General features: G+C 54.3%; 1 protein-coding gene across 11 annotated transcripts; it reads right to left on the bottom strand.

Annotated features, from left to right (window-relative positions):
- Positions 1-3,634: 3,634 nt before the first annotated feature.
- ZFTRAF1 (zinc finger TRAF-type containing 1) lies at positions 3,635-16,240 on the bottom strand. Of its 11 annotated transcripts, none has more exons than XR_012627414.1 (6): positions 15,871-16,240; positions 11,739-11,977; positions 11,175-11,386; positions 4,770-5,798; positions 4,408-4,457; positions 3,635-3,940 (listed from the first exon to the last, which is right to left on the bottom strand). XR_012627414.1 is itself a non-coding variant. In XM_074857889.1 (4 exons), the coding sequence occupies exons 1-4, from the start codon at positions 16,198-16,200 to the stop codon at positions 5,407-5,409; spliced, it is 1,173 nt and encodes a 390-aa protein (XP_074713990.1). In that variant the 5' UTR covers positions 16,201-16,240; the 3' UTR covers positions 3,635-5,406. The 11 variants fall into 11 exon arrangements, 1 of the variants encoding a protein (XP_074713990.1); XR_012627415.1 differs by having other exon boundaries at positions 3,635-3,914; positions 4,432-4,457; XR_012627407.1 differs by having other exon boundaries at positions 4,131-5,798.
- Positions 16,241-16,643: the final 403 nt, after the last annotated feature.

Raw genomic sequence — 16,643 nt, 5'->3', positions numbered from 1 at the left:
CCCAGTGCCCCCAGTATCCCCAGTAACCGCCAGCCCAGTGCCCCCAGTATTCCCTACACCCAGCCCAGTTCTTCCAGTAAGCCCACACAGCCCCAGCCCAGTGCTCCCAGTATTCCCTACATCCACGCCCAGTGCCCCCAGTTTTCCCAGTAACTCCCAGCGTCCCCCCGTATCCCCACATGGCCCCAGCCCAGTGCCCCCAGTTTCCCCAGTAACCCCCAACAGGGCCCAGTAAGCCCACACTGCCCCAGCCCAGTGCCCCCAGTACTCCCTACATCCAGCCCAGTGCCCCCAGTATCCCCAGTAACCCCCCGTACTCCCTACATCCAGCTCAATGCCCCCAGTATCCCCAGTAACCCCAGCCCAGTGTCCCCAGTAACCCCCAGCCTAGTGCCCCCAGTATTCCCTACATCTAGCCCAGTGCCCCCTGTTTCCCCAGTAACCCCAGCCCAGTGTCCCCAGTTTCCCCATTAACCCTACAGAGCCCCAGCCCAGTGCCCCCAGTAACCTTCACATCCAGCCCAGTATCCCCCAGTTTCCCCAGTAACCCCAGCCCAGTATCCCCCAGTCTCCCTAGTAACCCCAGCCCAGTGCCCCCAGTGTCCCCAGTAACCCCAGCCCAGTGCCCCCAGTAACCCCAGCCCAGTATCCCCCAGTCTCCCTAGTAACCCCAGCCCAGTGCCCCCAGTGTCCCCAGTAACCCCAGCCCAGTATCCCCCAGTGTCCCCAGTAACCCCACCCCAGTGCCCCCAGTCTCCCCAGTAACCCCACCCCAGTGCCCCCAGTTTCCCCAGTAACCCCAGCCCAGTATCCCCCAGTCTCCCCAGTAACCCCAGCCCAGTGCCCCCAGTTTCCCCAGTAACCCCAGCCCAGTATCCCCCAGTGTCCCCAGTAACCCCAGCCCAGTGCCCCCAGTAACCCCAGCCCAGTATCCCCCAGTCTCCCTAGTAACCCCAGCCCAGTGCCCCCAGTGTCCCCAGTAACCCCAGCCCAGTATCCCCCAGTGTCCCCAGTAACCCCACCCCAGTGCCCCCAGTCTCCCCAGTAACCCCACCCCAGTGCCCCCAGTTTCCCCAGTAACCCCAGCCCAGTATCCCCCAGTCTCCCCAGTAACCCCACCCCAGTGCCCCCAGTTTCCCCAGTAACCCCAGCCCAGTATCCCCCAGTCTCCCCAGTAACCCCAGCCCAGTGCCCCCAGTCTCCCCAGTAACCCCACCCCAGTGCCCCCAGTCTCCCCAGTAACCCCAGCCCATCACTAATGACCACAGACCAGGGAAGCGCTAATTAGGGGGGGGGGGCACCCCAAAAACGAGGGGAGAGCCCCACATGACCTAACACCCCCCCCCCCCCCCCCGAGAGCCATTTTTGGGGGGTTTCTCCTCAATCCCGTTTTGGTTAAAAACACCCCCCCCAACCTTCCAATTTTGGTAAAAAAAACCTCCAACAACCTCCAATATTGGTTAAACACAAACACACACCCCCCCTCCAATTTTGGTAAAAAAACCCCAAACCCTCCAATTTTGGTAATACCCCCCCCTCCCCCAAACCCCTTCAAATTTTGGTAAAAAACCCCAACTCAACAACTCCTCCAATTTTGGTAAAAAAACCCCAAAACACCCCCCTCCAAATTTGGTAAAAAAACCCCCCCACAACCTTCCAATTTTGGTTAAAAAGAAAACCCCAACAACCTCCAATTTGGGTTAAACACCCCCAAAACCGTCCAATTTTAGTAACACGCCCCCCAAACCCCTTCAAATTTTGGTAAAAAAATCTCAACCCAACCCTCCAATTCTGGTAAAAAAAACCCAACAAAAACATCCAATTTTGGTAAAAGAACTCCAACAACCTTCCAATTTTGGTAAAAAAAAAAAAAACCAAAACCTCTAATTTTGGTAAAACCCCAACAATGCTCCAATTTTGGTAAAAAAACCCCAAACCAACAATCCTCCAATTTTGGCACCCCCCCCCCAATTTGGGTAAGAAAAACCCTCCAATTTGGTAAAAAAAAAAAAAAAAATCCCACCACAAAACTCCAGTTTTGGTGAAACAATTCCAATAACCCTCCAATTTTGGTTAAAAAAACCCATAATTAAACCTTCTAATTCTGGTTTTAAAAAGCGCCCCAAACTCCTCCAGTTTTGGTAAAAAAAACCCCAAAACCTCAAATTTTAGTAAAACAACTCCAATAACCCTCCGATTTTAGTAAAAAAAACAAACCCCAAACTCTTCCAGTTTTGGTAAAAACAAACCAAAACAAAAAACCAAACCCCTCCAATTTTGGCAAAAAACCCCCCAAACCTCTCAAGTTTTGGTAAAACAACTCCAGCCACCTTTCAATTTTGGTAAAAAAAACCCAACCAAACCCTCCAGTTTTGCTAAAAAAACCCCAAAACCAAATCCTACAATTTTAGTTAAAAACCCCAAACCCCCAAACCCCTCCAGTTTTGGTAAAAACAACTCCAAACCTCTCAAATTTTGATAAAACAACTCCAACCACCCTCCAATTTTTGATAAAAAATCCCCAACCAAATCTTCCAATTTTGGTAAAAACCCACAACCAAACCCTCCGATTTTTGTAAAAAGAACCCAACCAAACCCTCCAATTTTGGTAAAAAAACCTCACAACCAACCCCCCCCAATTTTGCTAAAAAACCCTGCAACTAAACGCTCCAATTTTGGTAAAAAATCCTCGACCAAATCCCCCCAATAATGGTACAAAATCACCAACCAGACCTTCTAATTTTGGTAAAAAAATCCCAACCAAACCCTCAAATTTTGATAAAAAACCTCACAACCAAACCCCCCAATTTTGGTAGAAAACCCTGCAACTAAACGCTCCAATTTTGGTAAAAAAAATCCCCAACCAAACCCTCCAATTTTGGTAAAAAATCCTCAACCAAACCCCCCCAATATTGGTACAAAATCGCCAACCAGACCCTCTAATTTTGGTGAAAAAATCCTGACCAAACCCTCAAATTTTGGTAAAAAAACTCACAACCAAACCCCCCAATTTTGGTAGAAAACCCTGCAACTAAACGCTCCAATTTTGGTAAAAAAAAAATCCCCAACCAAACCCTCCAATTTTGGTAAAAATCTCACAACCAAACTCCCCAATTTTGGTACAAAATCACCAACCAAACCCCCCAATTTTGGTAAAAAACCCTGCAACTAAACGCTCCAATTTTGGTAAAAAAAAATCCCCAACCAAACCCTCCAATTTTGGTAAAAAAGCTCAAACCAAACCACTCCAATTTTGGTACAAAATCGCCAACCAAACCCCCCCAATTTTGCTAAGAATCCTGCAACTAAACGCTCCAATTTTGGTAAAAAAAAATCCCCAATCAACCCTCCAATTTTGGTAAAAAAACTCACAACCAACCCCCCCCCAATTTTGGTACAAAATCCCCAACCAAACCCTCCAATTTTGATAAAAACCCCTGCAACTTAACGCTCCAATTTTGGTAAAAAAAATCCCCAACCAAACCCTCCAATTTTGGTAAAAAACCCCAGAAAAGGCTCCAGCCGCCGCCCGGGCCCAGTGCGGCGCCATGTTGTTAGCTGCGGGGGGCGGGGGAGGGCCCCTGCGCCGGGATCTCACCATTCCCCACCCTTCACAAAAACCCCCCCAAAATAATTGGAAAATTCCCCATTTTTTTTTATTCTACTAGTAAAACAGGCGGAGGCCCCGCTGTACAGACGCTCCCCGCGCCCCCCCCGCCCCAGCCCCCCCGCGCCCCGTCACCGCCGCCGAGGGGCCCGACGCTGCCGACGCCGCCACACGCAGCTTTACCTCAGGATTAGCGGGTTTTGCGCGCGTGTTCGTTTGGGTGGTTTTACCTCAAATTTTTCCTTTTTTTGCACACGTGTGTGTTCATTTTGTCACTTTTACCTCAAATTTTCCTTTTTTTGCACATCTGTGTGTTGATTTTGTCATTTTTACCTCAAATTTTTTCTTTTTTTGCACGCCTGTTCGTTTTGTCGTTTTTACCTCAATTTTTTTTGCGCGTGTGTTCATTTCATTGTTTTTACCTCAATTTTCCTTTTTTTTGCACATGTCTGTTCATTTTGGCGGTTTTACCTCAAATTTTTCCTCTTTTTGCACATCTGTATGTTCATTTTGTAATTTTTACCTCAAATTTTTCCTTTTTTTGCACGCATGTCCGTTTTGTTTTTACCTCAATTTTTTTTGCGCATGTGTTCATCTCATTGTTTTTACCTCAATTTTTCTTTTTTTTGCACATGCGTCTGTTCATTTTGTCGCTTTTACCTCAAATTTTCCTTTTTTTTGCATGTCTGTGTGTTCATTTTGTCATTTTTACCTCAAAATTTCCTTTTTATGCACGCGTGTTCGTTTCGTCATTTCTACCTCAATTTTTTTTGCGCATGTGTTCATTTCATTGTTTTTACCTCAATTTTCCTTTTTTTGCACACGTGTGTGTTCATTTTGTCATTTTTACCTCAAATTTTCCTTTTTTTGCACGCATCTTCGTTTCATCGTTTTTACCTCAATTTTTTTTGCACACGTGTTGTTTTTACCTCAATTTTTCTTTTTTTGCACACGTGTCTGTTTTGTCGTTTTTACCTCAATTTTTCTTTGCGCGTGTTCATTTCATTGTTTTTACCTCAATTTTTCTTTTTTTGCGTGCGTGTGCGTTCATTTTATCATTTTTACCTCAAATTTTCCTTTTTTTTTTGCATGTGTGCCTTCATTTTGTCACTTTTACCTCAAATTTTTTCTTTCGTGTGTGTGTTCCTTTCATTCTTTTTACCTCAATTTTTCTTTTTTTTGCGTGCGTATGTGTTCATTTTATCATTTTTACCTCAAATTTTCCTTTTTTTTTGCTTGCGTGCCTTCATTTTGTCATTTTTACCTCAACTTTTTTCTTTTTTTGTGTGCATGTGTTCATTTTACTGTTTTTACCTCAACTTTTCTTTTTTTGCGCGTGTTCATTTCATTTTTACCTCAAATTTTCCTTTTTTTTGCGTGCGTGTGTTCATTTTATTGGTTTTACCTCAATTTTTCTTTTTTTTTGGTGCGTGCGTGGTCATCTCATTGCTTTTACCTCAACTTTTTTCTTTTTTTTTTGCGCGCGTGTGTTCGTTTCATCGTTTTTACCTCAACTTTTTTCCTGCGCGCGTGTGTTCGTTCGTCGTTTTTACCTCAACTTTCCTCTTTTTTCCGCGCGTGCGTGTTCGTTTCATCATTTTTACCTCAATATTTGTTTTTCTTCGCGCGCGTGCGCGTCGGCTTCGTCGTTGGTTTGGTTTTTTTGCCGTTTATCCAACCGCTTTTTCGGCCAAACGGCGACGGCTGCGGGGAGGGGCTGGGGGTGTTTTTTTGTTGGTTTTTTTTTTTTTTTTTTTTTTTTTTTTTTTTAGCTCCCCCCCCCTCGCCGCCCACAGTCTCTATTTTTGGATTTGAAATATAAAAAGCCGCAGGTTGATGTTTTTAGCCGCCAGCAGTTTGTTGCACTCGACCGAGTCGACGATGGGCAGCGCCATGTAGTCGGTCTCGTTGTTCTCGTTGCTGAAGACAAAATGGTAGATGACGGGGTGGATCTTGACGTCGTCGTAGGGCCCCTCGAGGAGGAGGAAGGAGCACTCCATGGGCGAGTTGATCTTGCTCTTGAGGATGAGCTGGAAGGAGAGCGTGCGCTTGCAGGAGAGGTTGGGGTTGCGCTCGGAGTCGTTGACGCGCGCCTTGAGCACCCAGGTCTGGTTGAGGACGGTGAGACGCGGCGTCTCGTAGTAGAGGCGGGTGATGAAGTCGTCGGTGCGGTACGGGCGGAACTGGACCTCTGCCGAGAGAAAACGGGGGGGAAAAGGGGTGAAATGGCACCCGGGGTCGGCTCGGGGGAGGGTTGGGTGGGAAGGAAAGGGGGGCGAGGAGGAAATACGGGGGGGAAAATGAAAAAAAAAATAACAAACTAAACGTGAAATACGAAATAAAAAATGCGAAAAAAAGATTAAAAAAAAAGCACGAAACGGGAAATAAAAAGAAGAAAAAAAGATCAAAAAACCCCCGCACACGATAGGAAATAAAAAGAAGGAAAAAAAAGACCAAAAAAACCCCCCGTGCAATAGGAAATAAAAATAAGAAAAAGAGATTAAAAACCCCGCGCAATAGGAAATGAAAATAAGAAAAAAAAGACCAAAAAACTCCGCGCAGTAGGAAATGGAAATAAAACAAAAAAACCCCACAAAACCCCCGCGCAATAGGAAATAAAAAATAGGAAAAAAAGACCAAAAAACCCCCGTGGAGTGGGAAATAAAAATAAGGAAAAAAAACCAAAGAAACCCCACGAAATAGGAAATAAAAAATAGGAAAGAAAGATGAAAAACACCACACAATAGGAAATGCACAATACAAAAAAAAAAAAAAGAGAAAAACCCCACAAAATAGGAAATGCAAAATACAGAGACAAAAACCCCATGAAATAGCAAATACAAAATATGGAGAAAAGACAAAAAAACCTCACGAAATAGGAAATAAAGGATATGAAACACGAAATATGAAATAACAAATATGAACTACAAAATGAAAAATACCAAAAAATAGAAAAAAAACCCACAAAATACAAAATAAATATTAAATACAAAAAAACCCCAAGAAATACAAAATACAAAAATATGAAAAAAACCCAAAAAATATGAAATACAAAATAAAAAGTACGAAAAAATAGAAAAAAAAAATGGAAATACGAAATACAAAGTAAAAAATATGGAAAAAATATAAACCCCCCATGAAATAGGAAATAAAAAATACCAAAAAAAAGAAATACAAAATAAAAAATGCGAAATAAAAATACAAAGTAAAAAATACAAAACACAAAAGTTATGAAATATTAAATAATACAAAATACAAAAAAACCCCCCAAAATACAAAAGACAAAATAAAAAAATCAAATATGAAATAAAAAACCAAAATGCAAAACACAAAATAAAAAAATACAAAGGACAATTAAAAGAATACAAAAGACCCAAAATTAAATATGAAATAAAAAGCGATACAAAATAAAAAACAAAATAGAAAATAAAAAAATCAAATAAAACCCCAAAATACCAAATGAGAAATACAAAAAAAGAAATAAAAAATGAAAAGAAAAAAATACAAAGTATGAAATCAAAAATCCAAAATAAACCCCAAAAAGAATAAAAATTATGAAAAACCAAAAAATAAAAAAAATTCCAAAATGAAAAAAAAATGTTAAAAATCCAAACTACAGAGATTTGGGGCTGGCAGGAGCCGCTCCCACCCCCGGAGGCGCCTCGGAGAGAGGAGTCGGTGCCACCGGGGGCAGCTCCCGGCCGCCGAGAGGCTTCACCGGCCTCCACCAGCCACCGCCTGCCCCAAGGTCTGCCCCGCGTCCTACCACGTGCCGAGAGGTTTTACCGGCGTCCTACCGCGTGCCGGCAACTGCCACCGGCTGCCCAAAGGTTTTACCGTTGGCCTACGACGTGTTGGCCACCACCACCAGATGCCAAAAGGTTTTACCGTTGGCCTACGACGTGTTGGCCACCACCACCGGCTGCCCAAAGGTTTTACCGTTGGCCTACGACGTGTTGGCCACCACCACCGGCTGCCCAAAGGTTTTACCGTTGGCCTACGACGTGTTGGCCACCACCACCAGCTGCCCAAAGGTTTTACCGTTGGCCTACGACGTGTTGGCCACCACCACCAGATGCCAAAAGGTTTTACCGTTGGCCTACGACGTGTTGGCCACCACCACCGGCTGCCCAAAGGTTTTACCGTTGGCCTACGACATGTTGGCCACCACCACCGGCTGCCCAAAGGTTTTACCGTTGGCCTACGACGTGTTGGCCACCACCACCAGATGCCAAAAGACGTTACCAGCATCCAACGACGTGCCGGCAACCGCTGCCGGCTGAGGAAAGGTTTTACCGTTGGCCTACGACGTATTGGCCACCACCACCGGATGCCAAAAGGTTTTACCATCATCCAATAACGTGTCGGCAACCGCCACCGGCTGCCTGGAGGTTTTACCAACGTCCTACAAGGCGCCAACAACCGCCACCGGCTGCCGGAAGGTTCTACCAGTGTCCTACGACGTGCCAGCAACCACCACCCGATGCCCAAAGGTTTTACCAACATCCGATAATGTGCCGGCAACCGCCACCGGCTGATGGAAGGTTTCACCAGTGTCCTACAACCTACCGGCAGCTACCACCGGATGCCAAAAGGTTTTACCGTTGTCCTGCAATGCGCCGACAACCACCAACGGCTACCGAAAGGCTTTACCAGCATCCGGTAACGTGCTGGCAACGGCCACCAGCTGCCCAGAGGCTTCACCACCGCCCGACGACACACCGGCAACCGCCACCGGCTGAGGGAAGGTTTTACTGGTGTCCTACCACGTGCTGGCAACCGCCACCAGCTGCCCAAAGGTTTTACCGGCATCCTACGATGATGCCGGTACACGCCACCGGCTGCCCAAATGTTTTACCAGTGTCCTACAACATGCCGGCAACCACCACCGGATGCCAAAAGATTTTACCATCATCCAACAACATGCCGGCAACTGCCACCAGCTGACGGAAGGTTTTACGTGTTCTACAAGGTGCCAGCAAGACTTTACCATCAGCCAAGAACGGGCCGGTAACCACCACCGGATGCCAAAAGGTTTTACCAGCATCCAACAGCGCACCGGCAACCATCACCGGCTGCCAAAAGACTTTACCAGCATCCGATACGTGCCGATACCCACCACCGGCTGAGGAAAGGTTCTACCAACACTCTACAACGTGCCATCAACCACCTCTGCACGCCCAGAGGCTTCACCAGGACCTGACGACACGCTGGTACCGCCAGCGGCTGCCCAAAGGTTTTACCGTTGGCCTATGATGTCTTGGAAACCGCCACCAGATGCCAAAAGGTTTTACCAGCATCCGGTAACGTGCCGGAAACCATCTCCGGCTGCCAGAAGGTTTTACCAGCACCAGACAGGTGCTGGCAACCGCCACCTGATGCCAGATTTTACCAGCATCCAATGACATGCCAGCAACCATGACCAGATGCCAAAAGTTTTTACCATTGGCCTACAACGTGCTGGCAACCGCCACCGGCTGCCAAAAGGTTTCACCGGTGTCCTGGATCATGCTGGCAACCACCACCACCTGATGAAAAGTTTTACCAGTGTCCAACAATGTGCCAGCAACCACCATTGGATGCCAAAAGGTTTTACCAGCATCCTACAACACGCCAGCAACCGCCACCGGATGCCAAAAGGTTTTACCGTTGGCCTACGACGTGTTGGCCACCACCACCAGATGCCAAAAGGTTTTACCGTTGGCCTACAACGTGTTGGCCACCACCACCAGATGCCAAAAGACTTTACCAGCATCCAACGTGCCGGCAACCACCGCCGGCTGAGGAAAGGTTTTACCGTTGGCCTACAACGTGTTGGCCACCACCACCAGATGCCAAAAGGTTTTACCATCATCCAAAAACGTGCCGGGAACTGACTCCGGCTGCCAGAAGGTTTTACCAGCATCCTACGACGTGCTGGCAACCGCCACCGGCTGCCAAAAGGTTTCACCGGTGTCCTGGATCATGCTGGCAACCACCACCACCTGATGAAAAGTTTTACCAGTGTCCAACAATGTGCCAGCAACCACCATTGGATGCCAAAAGGTTTTACCAGCATCCTACAACACGCCAGCAACCGCCACCGGATGCCAAAAGGTTTTACCGTTGGCCTACGACGTGTTGGCCACCACCACCAGATGCCAAAAGGTTTTACCGTTGGCCTACAACGTGTTGGCCACCACCACCAGATGCCAAAAGACTTTACCAGCATCCAACGTGCCGGCAACCACCGCCGGCTGAGGAAAGGTTTTACCGTTGGCCTACAACGTGTTGGCCACCACCACCAGATGCCAAAAGGTTTTACCATCATCCAAAAACGTGCCGGGAACTGACTCCGGCTGCCAGAAGGTTTTACCATCATCCAAAAACGTGCCGGCAACCGCCACCGGCTGCCTGGAGGTTTCACCAGCACCCTCCGGCGCGGCAGGACAGACAGACAGGATACGGTTCGGGTAGCAAGGCAGAATTTATTGGGATTCGGCGTACAAACCGTCGAGCGCGGCAGCGCGGCCAAACCTCACCGCGAGGCGCAACCGCCGGCGACGCAGCCCGGAGACTCCCGGCGCGAGGCCGCGGCACCGAGACGCTCCCGGCTGGGCTGTGGCGAAGGCGCCGGGAGCTTGCGGTCGCGGCGTAGGGACCGCGGGCTGGCCGAGCGCAAGGGACGGCGGCGCAGCGCCCTTCGCCGGCACTTACACCGTCGTCGGCGCTTCCAGGAGAGAGAGGGAGGGAGAGGAGAGCCCGGCCGGCACAACCTGGACAGAGGAGGGGGATCCGTTATTCCAGCCACACCACATTCCCGTCACCAGGCTTCACCGCGGCGCCACGCCGCCCGGCTTTACCGGGGCTGAGCCGCGGCACACGGAGAACGCAGTGTCTGGATTGTGGCTTGTGCCGGAAAGCTCCCGGCACAGCCCGGTTGCCAAAAAGCCTGGGCCGCTCTCACCAGATCCCCGATCACACCCGCGATGCCGGGGCGAGCCGTACGCCCGGCACCGGTGCCCCTGCTCGCGGCCGAGGGGGAAATCCTTCCCCCCTCCAGCCCCAATTTGCCGTTTCCCTCGCCGGTTAATTTGCGTCCCGGCGTTTCAAGCCAAAACCGGTCTCAGGCGGCGGTTCTAGGCCTGGTTTTAACACCGACATACCAAGAAAAGATCCAGCTTACCTGCTTTCGCAGCTTAAACGGGGCTTTTCACCCCCGTTAGCGGCCAAGCGCAACCGCCGTGGCACCGGCAGCTTTCCGGCGGCTGGGAGAGGGGTTCGGTAAAACCCCTCGGCAAAGCAACAACGGCGGAAGGTGACGGTGAGCGAAGCGTCGCCGGTGCTGCTCCAGAACTCGTTAAAAACCATCCCAGGGAACGTCACACGGAGGTTTTTGGTGTTTAAACTCGCGTCGCGAGGCCGGAAGCTCGAGCCGAAACGCCGCCACGTACTCGGCGCCTTTCGCCGTTACCGAATCGATCGCCGCGCGGGGAGAGAAAAAAAAACCAGCAGCGCCGAAACGGCGTCGGGAGAGACGCGGGCAGAAGGGCCGGGGAAGGCGCCGGCGTGCCGAGGGAGCCATTACCTGTGTAGCCGATCTTCTCGAAGCTGAGCAGGCTGAAGATGCTGTTGTAAAGCTGCATTTCTTTTTTCCTCGTTTGGTCCATTTCGTCTAAAATCTCCATCAGCTCGTTGCCGGTTTTGGTGGGGTGGGTGCATTCGGCTTCGTGCACCGTCAGCTCGTGGTAAGGACCCTGCCACGGGCACCCGATCCGCTTGTATTTGCACTGGGTCACTCTGGGGAGGGGTGGTGGAAAAATTCATGTGAATATTCACCGGATTGGGACAAAACATGGCCAAAAAAAATTAAATAAAAAAATGGTGGACGCGGCCATTCTGGTGCTGAGATGCCGGGTGATTTTTGGATCTGGCAACGCCGGGAGAGACAGAAACGAGGGTGGGAAATCCAGGAGATGGGTTTTACGGGCAGCGCCGGAGCGCGCCGGGTTCCCATGAGGCCAACGGGGCCCGGTGGCACAGGGAAAGGAGGAGGGGGCCCTCCCGCGCGCCAAATCCCCGGGGAGCTGGGACGCGGGCGGTGGGAGTTTTGGGGTGAAAAAAGGGCCGCGGCGCCGGTAATTTTTTTTACCTGTCCTGGCATTCCTCTTTCTGGTGCCTCTCCAGGAGGGAGCGGGGGAATTGCTGCATGCAGAAGCCGCACTCGGAGGGCAGCTCGCTGACGGCTTTTTCCACGGCCAAGTTGCGGCAACACAAGCTCTTGCTGATCTCGCAGCGGCAATTCGGGCAAGTGGCTTGTTCCTCCTTTAGCCGCGCGTCTGCCAGGAGGTGGATGAAGCAGCCGGCGCACATCAGGTGCCCGTTGGTGCACTGAGGAAGAGGAGGAAGACGGGTCAGAGAAAAATCGCCGCCCCGCCGAGACAAATTAAAGCCAATTCAGACCAGTCGGCGCTGGAAAAAAAAAAAAAAAAAAAGATGTTTTGGCTAAAAAAACCCACCCTGGCACACGGCTCCTTGCGGCCGGTTGTTGCCGGCCCAGACACGTCCCACCCGAGGCGTTGCTTCTGTAATTAGGCCTGAGCTCGTTTGCCTCGCGCGGGAGGGGCTGGGAAAAGCTTCCTCCCAGCTTCCCTCCTCCTCTTCCTCGTTTCCAGAATGGGGGGGGGGGGTGGGGTGAGGCTGCGCCCCCCACGCCAAACCCCGCGGGATTTGGGATAAGCAAAACCAGCCGGTGAGAGGGGAACGGAGTCCCCTGGAAACCAGGAATGAGGGGAATTACACCAAAACAGGGACAGGGAAAAAAAAGAAAAAAAAAACAACACACCAAAACCTGCTCCCCGTATCCCCCAGCTCCGCGGGGTCCCAAACGCTCCCGGCTGACACGTTTGCCGGAGTCAAGATTCGGTGGGATCGGCACAAAAATCCCGGCGCCGACCGAGGGAAGGTGGGGAAGAGCCATCGGCGCTGCCAAATCCGCCGGGAAGCGGCTGCGAGGGCTCGGAACGCCAGGATGGAACTCGGGGATGCCCCAGCGGGTGCCACGGCGTGGTAAAAATAATACAATAAATCTGTTTTAGGCCAATTCCTTCACGTTTTGGGGCGGGGTGACAAGAGAGGAGCGTTATCGGCGTCACCCCGGAGCGCCGGAATCGCCGTCTCCTTCCGGCACGCGGGCGCAGTTTTCCCCTCCGCGCATCCAAAACTGAAATTTTTTAGGGCAAAAAACAGTTTAAGGCGCGTTGACAACAGTCGGGGGAAACCCTCGAGGTGAGGAAGAGGAGGACGCGGCGCCGGGATGCTGCCAGCGGCACCGGAGCGATCCCAATCTGTGCTCCTTCCGTCCCAAAAATTGAGGGGAAAGAGCAACCCCGTGAGTGTAAAAAAAATGGAATTCTGGAGTTTGCCGCGAGGTGACGTCCTGGGAGAATCCGTCTTGTCGCCGGCGGAGGGGGTGATGGTACTGCCAAATCCATCGGGAGATGCCGGGAAGGGCTGGGGGAGGGGGGGGGTGGGAAAGCTCCCGATGATGATTTTGGGTGAAAATCCTCATGAATCTGACAGGAAGCCGGAGCGCTCCGGCCTGGAACACCGTCACCTCCACAACCGCTTCCCGGAGAAGGGAGGCGGCGGCGGCACGGGGGATCCCCCCTTCTACCTCCTCAAAATTCCAGCGGAATTCCTGCCGGCGGGATAACCGGGAGCTGGTTTTCACCGGGGGAAAAAAAAAAAAACAAAACTTTAATCCTCAGGCGGGATGGGAAAGGCCTGACCCCGCGCCGGGGATTAGCCCCGATCTGCTTACCCAGGACATCCATTGTTCCTGCTCCAAAAAAAAAAAAAAAATTAAATTTCGGCGTTTCCCTCCTGCCGGGTCCGGAACGCGGCGACTCGGCACGAAACTCCCCCTCGAAATATTTGAGGGGTTTGAGCACCCGCAGGCGGGCGGGGAGAAATCCCGCACGGTTTTCAAACTGCTCCGGACGACGCCGGTTTAAAAAAAAAAAAAAAAATAAATAAAAATGCGGCGAGGCGAAGGGGGTAATTACAGCCGCTCGTTAACGCTTCGGCCTCGACGGCGCAGCGCGGTCGCTCCCGGTTTTAATTACATCGCTCGTCATCGATAATTAAACGGGGGGGGGGGGGGTGTGTGCGCGTGGGGGGGGTGAGTGAGCGCAGGAGGAGGAAGAGGAGGCTGCGATGAAGGACGCCCCCCCCCACCGCGCTCACCGGTTTGGCGAGCGTCCCGGTGGGGATTTCACCCCCAAACGCCGCCGAGGGGATCCCCGGCGCCCCGAGTTGGCGGCCATCTTACACCACATCATCCCCCCCCCCCCCCCCCCCCCCAAAATAAACGCAGCAAAGGGGTGTCCCCCCCCCTCTCCCCAACGCCGTCACCGGATATTCTCGGCAGGTGACCAGCGTGGCGGGAGGTCACCGCGGGGTTGACCTTCGCGGTGCCGCCGCTTCGGGCTCTACCGGGAAAGCGCCGAGTGGCCGCACCGGGGTGGGGCGGGGGGGTGGGGGGGTGGGTTGGGTTTTTTTTTTTTTGCCGGTACCGTAGGGTTGACGTCGCCGGTAACGCCGCGGGCAGCGAAATGGCCGGAGGGTTTTTGTAACCGGTGGCCCCGGTGCTGCCCCCCCCCCCCCCCCCACCATCCCGCACCGGCTCTGGGTAGGGGAATCTCCCTGGGGTGGCACAAACTGGGATAAACTGGGAGCTGGGGGGGGACACTGGAGCTCTCAGGGGTGGCCCTAAAGGGGGAGGGGATCCTAAAGCACCCCCCAAGTTTGGAGGGGGGGGGACAGGGGAGAGCCCCCAGCAGGGGGGGTGCCCAAGAGGATGGGGGGGGGGGGGAAAGGTTGGGGGGGGCTCAGTAGCCCCCAGGGAAAAGCAGCTGGAGTTGGGGGGGGGGTGTCCCCGAGGCCATGGGGTGACAGGGAATGGTGGGGGGGTCCCCTTGGTTTGGGGACAGGGGGGGTGGGGCAGAGGGGTCCAGTGGCTCAGCTTGGGGGGCCCACCGGGTCCAGATTAGGGGGGGGGTCCCCTGGTTTGGGGGGGACGGGGGTGTCCACTGGCCTGGCTTGTGGGTCCTCCTTGTTTGGGGCGGGGGGAATGGGGGGGTCCAGTGGCCTGGCTTGGGGGGGCCCCCCAGTCCAGTGGTCCAGAGTAGGGGAGGGTCCCCTGCAATGGGGGGACAGGGGGGTCCAGTGCCCCAGCTTGGGGGTCCCCCTGGTTTGGGGTGGGATGGGGGGGTCCAGCCCGGCTTGGGGGTCCCCCTGGTTTGGGGGGGATGGGGGGGTCGAGTGGCCGGGCTTGGGGGGGGATGGGGGGTCCAGTGGCTGGGCTTGGGGGGAGCGCCCTGGTCCAGTGGTCTAGATTAGGGGGTCCCCTGGTATGAAGGGACAAGGGGCATCCAGTGACATGGCTTGGGGGTCCCCTTGGCTTGGGGGGGGGATGGGGGGGGTCCAGTGGCCTGGCTTGGGGGTCCCCCTGGTTTGGGGGGCGGATGGGGGGGTCGAGTGGCCGGGCTTGGGGGGGGGATGGGGGTGGTCCAGTGGCCGGGCTTGGGGGGGGCCCCCTGGTCCAGTGGTCTACATTAGGGGGGTCCCCTGGTATGGAGGGACAGGGGGGGTCCAGTGACGTGGCTTGGGGGTCCCCTTGGCTTGGGGGGGGGCAGAGGAGTCCCACAGCCCAGCTTAGGGGGGGGTCCCCCTGATTGGGGGGGATTGGGCCTGGCTGGAAGCCCCCACCGGGGCTGAGGGCAACTGGGGTTGGAGGGGCCTAGGGGGGTCCAGGAGGGAAGTGGGGGGGCAGTGAGAAGGGAAAAGGGGGGGCCATGACAGGGGACAGTGATGGGGGGGACGACACAAATATCAGTGACCAGTGTAGGGGCCACAAAGGCCTGGGGGGGCTGTGACTGACTGGGGGGGACACAAGAGGGTGCTGGAGGTGTCGGTGAGCAGCTGGGGGCGGGGGGGGGGGGCGGTCAGTGACCACCGGGGAGGCCCTGGGGTGTGGGGGGGTGTCGGTGGCCGGTGAGGGGACAAAGCGGCCCTGAGGAGGGTCGGCGAGGGGACAAGGTGGCCCCGGCGGGGGGGGGGTCGGTGGCCAATGAAGGGACAAGGCAGCCCCAGGGGGGGTCGGTGAGGGGACAAGATGGCCCTGAGGGGGGTCGGTGGCCGGTGAGGGGACAAGGTGGCCCCGGGGGGGGTCGGTGGCCGCCGGGGAGGCCCCGGGGGGGGCCCGCGGGGCCCGGCCGTACCTGGTAGACCGAGGCCTTGGGCAGGTCGAGGCAGACGGTGCAGCACAACACGGAGTAGAGCCGCTCCTCCAGCTTCACGCTGCCCGCCGCCCCCTCGGGCCCAGCCGTCCCCGTCCCCGCCGCCCTCAACCGTTTCTTGGGCGGCGCGTCGGGGTCGGTACCCGCCTCGCCGTGAGGCCGGGCCCCACTGAGCAGCGAACCCGCCTCCTCGGCGCCGCCCGCCTCGCCCGGGCCGCCCGCCACCGCTGCGGGACCGGGGAGGGCCGCGGAGGGGGCGGAGGGGGCGGCCGGGCCCCCGCCGGCCTCACGATCCTCCGCCCCGGACATCATCGCCGCCGCCGCCTCACCCCGCCGCCACCGCCGCCGCCATCTTGGCCACCCCCCCCCCCCCCGCGCTTCCTCACTAGCTCCGCCCTCCCGGGCCGTCAGGGCTCCAGCCAATCACCGCCCTCCGGAGGCGGTACCTCAGCCGAAGCGTCCAATGAGAGGTCACGCCGGCGCCATGGCCACACCCCCTCCCCCACCGCCCCCTGCCGGGCCTGGAGTCGCAAACTTGAAGGGCCGGAGCCAGCCCCGCCCCCTCCCTGCGGGGGAGGTGGGGGCGGGGCCCGGCGTGACGTCACGACGGGAGCGGGCCAATGGGTGAGGGGACGCCCCAGGGGGCGGGGCCTGGGCGCGGGGGCGGGGCGCGTGGCGGGGAGCTCCCGGGAAGGGGGCGGGGGGCGCTCCCCAGTACGGCCCAGCACGGCCCAGCGCCCCCTGTGGCCCCAGTG

The sequence above is a fragment of the Strix uralensis genome, unplaced genomic scaffold, assembly GCF_047716275.1.
Source record: "Strix uralensis isolate ZFMK-TIS-50842 unplaced genomic scaffold, bStrUra1 scaffold_382, whole genome shotgun sequence".
Taxonomy (NCBI): Eukaryota; Metazoa; Chordata; class Aves; order Strigiformes; family Strigidae; genus Strix; species Strix uralensis.
This window is presented reverse-complemented; position numbering and strand designations above follow the sequence as displayed.

Bases quoted from the DNA above. Each gene is read 5' to 3' on its own strand.
- ZFTRAF1 (XM_074857889.1), bottom strand. From the start codon at position 16,200: ATGATGTCCGGGGCGGAGGATCGTGAGGCCGGCGGGGGCCCGGCCGCC. The intron at 11,978-15,870 runs GTACGGCCGGGC...CCTCTTCCTCAG, and splicing joins CCAAGGCCTCGGTCTACCAG to TGCACCAACGGGCACCTGAT. The intron at 11,387-11,738 runs GTAAAAAAAATT...ACCCCTCCCCAG, and splicing joins AAAGAGGAATGCCAGGACAG to AGTGACCCAGTGCAAATACA.